The sequence below is a fragment of the Oncorhynchus clarkii genome, chromosome 3, assembly GCF_045791955.1.
Source record: "Oncorhynchus clarkii lewisi isolate Uvic-CL-2024 chromosome 3, UVic_Ocla_1.0, whole genome shotgun sequence".
In the NCBI taxonomy this organism is placed as follows: Eukaryota; Metazoa; Chordata; class Actinopteri; order Salmoniformes; family Salmonidae; genus Oncorhynchus; species Oncorhynchus clarkii.
The window spans coordinates 66,128,012-66,137,880 of NC_092149.1; the positions used below are offsets into that span (position 1 = coordinate 66,128,012).

Genomic DNA, 9,869 nt, shown 5'->3' on the forward strand with positions numbered 1-9,869 from the left:
TGCTATCATTTACAATTTTGTTACAATGTATATTGTATACATTGGTGCTTTGGCAATATTGACACAATGTTTTTCATGCCAATAAAGCAGCTTGAATTTGAAAAATTTGAATTTGAATTTGAATTTGAGAGAGAGAGAGAGAGAGGAGGAAAACGCATAGACGTAGCAAGATCGACAGAGCCTGGTCTGTCCTTCTCCTTCCAATAAGACACTCACCTCAAAGCCTAGTCTGTCCTTCTCCTTCCAAAAGCAGAAATGAGTGACCTTCTTGTCCCAGAATTCATCAGGCTTCACCACACACACCAGAGACACCTCTGCTGGAATCACGTTCTATAAATAATGGGATAATATGAAGGGGAAAAAATAAAGTAAAATAAAATAAGCAAATTGTTATAGGCTTTCAATGGCTTACTGGACACAGTCAAATCCAGAAACAGAAATGTCATCCCCAAAACAATTCAGTGTTTTTCCTATATGCATTTAGCAGTGGCGCACCGCCATATTCTTAATTCCATTCCTTCACTTTAGATTGTGTGCATTGTTAGATATTACTGCACTGTTGGAGCTAGAAACACAAGCATTTCGCTACACCCACAATAACATCTCCTAAACACGTGTATATGACAAATAACATTTGATTTGATGATGGCTGCCACTGCAAATAAATAAATAAATATTTAAATAAAACAAAATAAAAATAGTTTTCGGGATGGTAAAAACATTTTCAGTGTAAACTTAAACCGGATATAAGGCATGGTGAGAAGATAATGAAGCAATCTATTTTTAAATAAGATCATCTTTGAGAATTAACAATCACCAAAATAAAAACTACAGTCAAGTATAATCTAAAAGTAAAAAATGGCATGGCATGGGGCCCCCATGGATTTTGTTCTAACGTTTGAGTCACTCAGGTAGCATAAGAACAAGGCATAAGCCATGACAAAATGTGTACAATTGCAGGAAAATAGCTTTAAAACAGAAAAATTGTGTCTCTGTGGCCAAGAGCAAGGCCTTTAAAACCGCACCATTTTTCAATAACTGTTTAGCACATCAGTTTTTCCATGAAATCCTGCAGTGAATTTCCCCATCCCATCACATGGTAGGCCACTAAATGAGGAGTAGCTTGCAGCAGCATTTTCCCCTGACAGTGCCAGGCAGATTAGTGTCAACAGATAGTACATTTCATACTGTCATCTTATCTTTCCTGGTCCTGTTTCTGCAGAGGTCTATGGATAGCAGGGGACTGGCGATATCTACCAAGAGCATTTTACACCGTATAGTCAATCTGCAGTGACAAAACCAGGTAAGGGCAGACAGGGAAGAATGCAGGCTACAGTACAACAGACCTGGGTTCAAATAGTATTTTAAATCTTTCATAAACCTTGAGCGTTTTCTCTAGCATGCCTAGAGAGCCAGATGGGCGGGGTTTAACAGTTTTGGGACTATTCATTAAGCCAAGCAAGCTCAAACAAGCATAGCTAAAGTATTTTATATGATTTCAAACAGTATTTGAACCCAGGTCTCTGGCAGACAGACTGCAGACCACAGTCTGCTGATATTGACCTCTATCCACCCTGCAGTGTGGCCGGAGCCTGGGTCCTGTTCATTAGGCATCAAATGGAAGAAAATGACTAAAACCGGGAGGGACAATGGTGTAAAATGTTTTACTAGTGTGCCCTAATTAGCACAACACAGAGCCTGGACTTCAGGGAAAAACGCTAAGTATTGTTTAACGGTATAATCAGCCAGCCGTGTCAAGATATTTCATTCCTACTCTTCTTAAAATCTATTCAACTTAATTAAGATTGTCTTAATTACTTTCACTTGATTGCTGGTGATGCATTTGATCTGAGATGTCTATTTATTTGATTAGTTTAGGGACATTTTTTTTTAGGGACCACGCACATTGCATATTGCCCCAGATTTGGCTCCATAGCCCATCACTGTAATGTTTTACGACATTTGGAGGGTTATTATTTATTATGCAGGTAGGGTCAACAGAGACGAGACACCGACAGAACGCAACATCTGGGTTGGACCACCATTTTATTTCTCCTCCCAGCTCTTTGTCACATTCTGATTGGTAGAGGTGTTAACACGGTGTGGGTAGACCTAGATCGTTCCCCTGTGGAAACTTCATGCCCGCATCTGCTTCTCACTCGGACATATGCTCCTCTATACTGCGCTAATTAATCATTTCACTCATGAATATTCATTATAAATAGAGAGTGGGTGGGTTTTAAAGGGTTAAACCTACTGAACATTGTTAAATAGGCCATTGGGAACAGAACACATCATGTTAAAGTATTTTTACATCCTCACTCCTCAGCTCAACCCGCCACTAGTCTTGTTCTAATACAACAAAGCATGGCATCGTCTTCTTATCTAGCCTGGGTGTGTTATAGCAGACTGCATAGAAACAGTCAGGAGAATAAAGCAAAGTACAACATAGACAATAGTGACTGACTGACTGACCTACATGAGTCATCATGCTGTCAAACTGTAGAGGATGTTATTAGTACTCACTACTGTACATACGACTGTAATCATCTATACATTCCAAATGCAGTAGGAGATAAAGACTGCAGATTGAAATGAGGTGTAGGTGCCATGTTTTTGACAGGCGTTCCTCCGCTTGATACACAGGAATATGGACCTCTCGTCTCAATACAGTGTGGGGTAAACTGTGCTTTTATCCTAAAAGGAACACTGTGCTGATTCTCTGTGTCCTACCAGCAACATGAACCCCTTCTTTTATCAGTTCCTACCTGCAACATCAGTACCACAGTCTTCACGATGTTCCACTGTGACTTTCGTCCGTCCACGATGACTGTGAAGCCTCTTGCTTTGCACTTGTCACTGAAGAGAAAAGACAAGAGAAATATGGTGATTATTTGTCTACCTGTAATAATGTGTGCTCTTGTTCCATGAATTTGACACCAAGGATCCCAGTATAGGTCAATAGAAGACATCAGATACATAGATGAAGAAAGCATCCCACTGGGAACCCACAACCGTAGCGCCATGTTCTTACTAACTGAGCCAGACAGGACCATAAAGCCGAGAAGAATACAGATCAGAAATTGTGTAATCATCATGCAGAAGTCACAAGCTAACATAGCATGATCTTCCTTAACTTTTGGTCTTCTCTCCTACACACCCACGTAGCAGAAGTAGCTCAATCCAAATAGAATACAGTCTAATGAGCGTCCAATACTGTTGCTATGCAAGTGCATTTTCAAAAGCAATGGAGCCAAAATCCCTTTTAGAGGCCTACAGATCAATATGAGAATAATAGAATGTCAGCCAGATAAAGGACAGGCTCTGTGCTCACATTCCATTGGCTAATAAAAGTAGACCACCTTAACAAGCAATGCTCTCTGCCTAATTAAATAATAGTGGTAAGTATTTCCAAATCAAGCTGCTGCGTATGTGGTATTTGGACATGATGAATACAATGATCTATAAATAATAAAGGACCATGATTTATTTATTTATTTTAAATTTGGGGGGGGGGGTCTTTGAAGGATCTACTGGAACATGCTCCCAAAAAGCATGCTATCCAATTGAAACCCCATTTTAATGTATCTAGATTTTTATAAGTCAGTGGTGATAATACAGTGTGTGCCAGTGATTGATTCTTGCCTGGGGATGCCGAGGAGATAGTCCAACGTGGAGCTGAGCTCCTCCATACTGGTCTGTTCTGTACATAGTGGAATGGTTAGGATCAGTCCACTGCGTCTGTCTTTGCCTCCTGTGAATGTGAAACAACCAGAACAATTACTGTTATTAATCTTTATTTATACAGTTTAGTCTCACTGAGATAACATTTATTTTGCAAGAGAGACCTAGTGTATCTACCGTAGTGGGTGTACCCATGAGTGTGCCAGTCAAATTGCTATGGTCAGAGGTTCCAAGGCCATTTTATTCCTTCTAATTCTATGGTATCTACACTGATTCACCGTACAAGTCATTAACAATCCATTTTCAAAGAATGCACACTAAAAAGTGTGTATAAAGAGGACTGTGTGTAAATAACATGGTAGACTTTGGAGAAGGTCGGGCAGACCCAAGTATTCCAAGTACGGCCGGCCAAGAATCATCTATTAAAGGAGGAGTAGTCTCTTGTAAACGCCACGGACAGCGGCAATGATGGAGGGAGCTCTGCCCCTGGATGTGTCCCAAATTATGCCCTAGTCTCTATGTAGTGCAGTACTTTTGACCAGAGTCCTATTGGCCTTGGTCAAAAGTAGTGCACTATATAGGGAATATGGTCCCATCTGGGACATACCCTCTGACTCAAAAGCTCCTGCTACGTCGTTTTGTTCCTCGTAACACATCTGTAAGGGGGATGAACCAAAGGAGTGCCTAGTGCCACATGTCAGGGTTAAAGGAGCAAAAGCAACAGTTATTCTCGTCAAAGTTAGTTTTGTGTCCACTAGGAGTCAGTGACATAAAAGCAACAACTATTTGTCAAGGTCAGTCTTCTTTCAAGCCAGTGTGAGTCAGGTAGTCAGATTTAATTCAGGGAAGTGACAAAGTAGCTGCTTTGTTCTTTCTTTTATATGTGTAAGACTCTAAACACAGGAAACCACATAGTTGATTGTTGTGATTTTCCTGACAGGAATCTGTGTCTATTGGAGACTTTTACTAGTCAGGAAAAAAAACGAACTAACAGAAGTCTTTAAATGATGCTCACCGGCACATTTCTTTATTTTATTGTCTAAACTATTATTTTGCCAAAATGTGAAATTGGATCTCAAGAGAAACCCCATTTACATGTGTGAGTGTATGCAGTACAGCAGCTCAATCCAAAACATTTTTCTCTTTGAAGCTAACAAGAAAGAAAATCCATATTTATCCATTTGTGAAATTAACTATTAGCTAGTATTTCATTAGACTTTATTGTAACAAGAATAAAGATCTATTCTATTCTAATGCCACAAGCATTCATTTAGTTGTGTATCTAGTACCTAGTAAGTCAATGAGACCTTCAACAGTATCTGAACACAGAGTCCCTCCCTGACGCAGCCCTGGTGCTATGACCTTCAAATCAGCATCATCAACAAGATGAGAAACCTCATTCTGTCAGCAGCAGGCAGGACAGAACAGAACAACAGGCTATTATCATGACACACTGCCTGCCAGAGCCAAGAATAGAGAGGGGGGTTTATCAGACCACCCAAGGACTCGCTACTAGACTCCTAGACCAAGGACTAACACTACACTCCTAGACCAAGGACTAACACTACACTCCTAGACCAAGGACTAGCTACTACACTCCTAGACCAAGGATTAGCTACTACACTCCTAGACCAAGGACTAGCTACTACACTCCTAGACCAAGGACTAGCTACTACACTCCTAGACCAAGGACTAACACTACACTCCTAGACCAAGGACTAGCTACTACACTCCTAGACCAAGGACTAGCTACTATACTCCTAGACCAAGGACTAAAACTACACTACTAGACCAAGGACTAACACTACACTCCTAGACCAAGGACTAAGATACTACACTCCTAAACCAAGAACGAACACTACACTCCTAGACCAAGAACTAGCTACTACACTCCTAGACCAAGGACTAGCTACTACACTCCTAGACCAAGGACTAGCACTACACTCCTAGACCAAGGACTAACACTACACTCCTAGACCAAGGACTAACACTACACTCCTAGACCAAGGACTAACACTACACTCCTAGACCAAGAACTAGCTACTACACTCCTAGACCAAGGACTAGCACTACACTCCTAGACCAAGGACTAACACTACACTCCTAGACCAAGGACTAACACTACACTCCTAGACCAAGGACTAACACTACACTCCTAGACCAAGGACTAACACTACACTCCTAGACCAAGGACTAACACTACACTCCTAGACCAAGGACTAACACTACACTCCTAGACCAAGGACTAACACTACACTCCTAGACCAAGGACTAACACTACCCTCCCTTCAGAGGCTAGAGGGGGATGATGAGCACACCAATAACACAGCAACTTCAAATGGTTGTTCCCTTGCACACCTATAATGATTAAGCAACTTGATGAAAATGAGAGCTAGATGTGGGGTACACACAAAGCTTCACAATCCTGGGAATTATACGAGCATGCATAACTTCAAGTTAATTTTTAGTGAACTCTGCCTGCCTCTACTTCCTTGATAATGCTGGCTCTCACTGCTGTACGCTTATTTCACTGACTGGGAATGTTCAATAAGCAGCACAAATAGTGCTTGAGCCAGTTGCACGAGGACAAAGGTAAAGTAGTAATAGTAGATTCTGGCACTACTGTTGGGCATTTCTATGTAAAGATGATCACTGGTAAATGTAATGTTAAGCTTAGCAATGTAAATGCAGTGCGGATCATTCCAAGAAGCCATCTCTGTCAACAGTAAAGATAAACAGCTTTGACTGACTGGAGGATATTATTACCTGACAAGAAGGCTAGGCGTTTCTTCAGAATGGGCAGTATGTTGGTAGCCTCCATACTGGCAAGTTCCCCCCTGCAGTCTGAAAAGTAAACATATAGGTTATAGCAAAGCAGGTGATGCACATAATAATCATTAGATGATAACACACGATTCACACACGCATACAACACTGTCATCCCTGTCAATTACAAGCAAACTGACACAACGAAACACCAAGATGCTTTACCTTTCTAGAAATCAAAGGTACCTCTTTCAAACATTTCCTTCTGGGCCCATGTTCTGTAATGAGGACAAAGATATAAGAACAAGTCAACACTATAGATAAGTAGCAACTAGCTCAATATTGACAATAATATTGACAAACAAATCATCCACTAACAAGGAATCAAGACACACCTTATTACTATGTCAGAACAAAAATAATGTCCAAGAACCATTTTGTTAGTCTATGGTATGAGGCTATGAAGAATGACGTGTGAACTGTTGTAATATATTCTATTAGCCTTAAACACAGTAATAAAATGGCTTGTTTTGCAGTATTGGGAGGATTACCCATCTGGACTGTCTTGTCTTAACTGAACGATACATAAACCACTGCAGTACATCATCATATCATGTTGGTCAAATCTGTTCTCAGCATATTTTTTAATTCCAAACACAGCAGAATGATAGATTTACATGGTCGCTGGCCAAAACAGTGTGGGAAAACATTTGAAACCCATTAGTAGATTGCAATGCAGCAAACTCTGACCTACTGCACAGTAATGAGCCACCCACTGGCATATTACCATTGATTGTCACAAACTGCACCCTATTACCTACAATGCACACTACTTTTGACCAGAGCCCTATGTGCACTTGTCAAGGTAGTTCACTACATAGTGTATAGGGTGCCATTTGGGATACCCTGGTTTAGTGTACATATCTCTCACAAGCTTTCATGTAGTGCATCTGAGTTATTCAGGCAATTATACAAACCATAATAACCATCTATTATTCAATAACCTTATCCTGGAGTCATGACTAAGTAGCTATATTTGTAGGAAAAGTTAGGGTTGCTTTTCTTTCCTGGAAAGTTGGTGTCTTTGAGCTATTCTAGATCAAATATGTTTATGATGTGTAGTTCAAACTGGCTACTGTAATTAGCCACTGGTGAATAGTCTTACGCAGTACGAAAAAGTACTCAAATATATGCACTCACTACTGTAAGTAGCTCTGGACAAGAGTGTTTGCTAAATTACTCAAATGTACTCATTCTCACACTCCAGGAATAAATAGGTATTCCTATTTGGAGGCTGTAATTGATGACAATAACAATGCTACTTATTGCGATGGACAAAAATTATGTTATTTCTTCTATTTCAACATTAGACTACTCCTAAAGCATTGCTAATATGTGGCTACAATAGTTTTCACATGCTTCGAAAGTAGAGTAATTTGATATTGGTGACATTTTCAATGACATGGCCACGATGCATAGGCTACGTATGCAAAGGGCATTTAGGAGCGAGGACAGCACTAGGTATGGTTGACAATAATCAACAGACATAACTATATTTCATACATTTAGGTTAAATTCCAAGTTCCGATATGCTCGATATTATCCTTATGTGGTGGCAAATCATTACAATTGTTTTTATAATAGGCACACAGCAGGCACGAGACAAAAGCCCTAAAATCGAAGGACCCACATCCCTGGCCTTCTCATCACAAGAGCTCTTTAAAAAAATCGTAATTGTAAAATCGTTTATACATATTGTAATGTATGAAAATGATAATCTATGTACCATTTGCTTACCCGTGCTGAATAAAAATCCGCGTTCGTATCACTTTGTAGCAGTAGCACGAGGTTTTCCCCAACTGACTACACATCCAATGGAAGCAACGCTAAACTGTTATAGTGAGCAGGCTATGCAGACACAATGACCTATATTCCTGAAACTGAATCCCGTGTTCGCAATATAATCCTTGTATGAAAATGATACCGTTTGTTGCGGCCAAAGGGACGATTTCCTTCTTACCTCAGACGAAACAGGACGAATTATGTATGTATACGACGTTGAATCAATGTAGTCTGTAGGAGGAGTTTCTATTGAAAAATCCCAGTTTATCTGACCGAGCTCCACTGATTTATTGGACTGTAGGCGATCACATCTGTAACATCTTTCAACGCTTAGAACTCGTTAGAAAAAATATTGTATCGTCAAAAGTTACAACTCCGCCATATCTATACTGGATTGTTATTAAAATATGGTTTGTTTTCAGGGGGCTGGACTGTTACTACGGAGGCAACTCCCAAACGGACAATACATGCAATAGAGCGCCCTCCGACATATGTGAAGCTAGCCACAATAAAGATGATCCATAATAGTGGCATTTGTGGTTTGCCTTCAAAATAAAAGGCACTCGTTGAAAGTTAATGCAAATAGATAGATAGTGGAATCATGCCATATTTGCACTATATAATGCTAAACAACGTTGGAAAGATGTTATATAAATTAATCAAAAGTTAATTTGAGAGAGAAAATACAAATCTTCAGAGTAGTAGTCTACTCAGCGATAACCACATAACACAATTGTGAAGAGTTTTACAACAGGGGCACCGGTGGAAGGGCGAGAAGGAGTTGAACGGAGCCCTATGTCAGTCATACCAGCTCCAATGCTTGGCATTCATACTCCAATGCCAGCTGCTCCTGGTATTTTAGGTCCTTAAAGGGCGCTGCAAAATTTGCACGGCGATGGGGTACGGAACTCAATTTGACATCTGTGTGACTATGGAGACTCCGCCATTGCGTCGCACTGGAGCCTCCGACCACATTTTCGGATCAAGCATAAAACGCACCAGATGGTCAATCCCATGTGTGCATTGGCCATGTAGCATTTATGGTGATATGGCCTTTGCAGATGTCGGGGCATTCATACTTCTTGCGCTTCGCCGAACAGTACAGAGCTGTTGTGAAGGAAGTTGTCAAGGAAGTGAGTTTGTGTTTATACAGAATCCCCACCCACTCCTACCGTCAACCAATCATGTCAATGCGGAACTACACTGAGCTATACAGACACTCAGCGCTCTAAAAAAAATTGGTATGGAGCTCAATTTGGCCTCCGCATGCCACCAGAGACTCCACAATTGTGTCACACTCCATATGGAGCCTCCAAACACATTTTGGATCAAGCATAAATTGGCTTTTACCCAGTCATTGCGACGTGGGAAGTGATTACAAGTGACACTGCATGGTTTTAGTAATTTGCAAAAGATAATCTTCAAATTGTGAATATCACTTATGTCATGTGTTTATGCAACTAGTAATGCTTTTTAAGCATTTATCTGAGTCCACTTCAACAGACAACCTAAGGCATGGAGAAGATATTTTTTTGTTTTAATATATTTTTTATATTATATTATATATTTTTTCTACC

General features: G+C 40.3%; 1 protein-coding gene across 5 annotated transcripts in view; it reads right to left on the bottom strand.

The window, feature by feature from the left end:
- The window catches only part of LOC139401538 (SEC14 domain and spectrin repeat-containing protein 1-like), a 30,709-nt gene extending 21,290 nt beyond the window's left edge, over window positions 1-9,419 (bottom strand). Inside the window, exons 1-6 of one of the 5 annotated variants that reach the window (XM_071145712.1) lie at window positions 8,471-9,419; window positions 6,676-6,728; window positions 6,451-6,528; window positions 3,646-3,754; window positions 2,769-2,859; window positions 217-330 (exon numbers count right to left, since the gene is read on the bottom strand). In XM_071145712.1, the coding sequence (XP_071001813.1) occupies window positions 217-330; window positions 2,769-2,859; window positions 3,646-3,754; window positions 6,451-6,505 (369 nt within the window). In that variant the 5' untranslated portion in view covers window positions 6,506-6,528; window positions 6,676-6,728; window positions 8,471-9,419. Of the gene's footprint in view, window positions 1-216; window positions 331-2,768; window positions 2,860-3,645; window positions 3,755-6,450; window positions 6,529-6,675; window positions 6,729-8,236 lie in introns of all 5 variants that reach the window. The other 4 variants (XM_071145724.1, XM_071145715.1, XM_071145714.1 and 1 more) reach the window with 4 other exon arrangements.
- Between the last annotated feature and the right edge of the window lie 450 nt (window positions 9,420-9,869).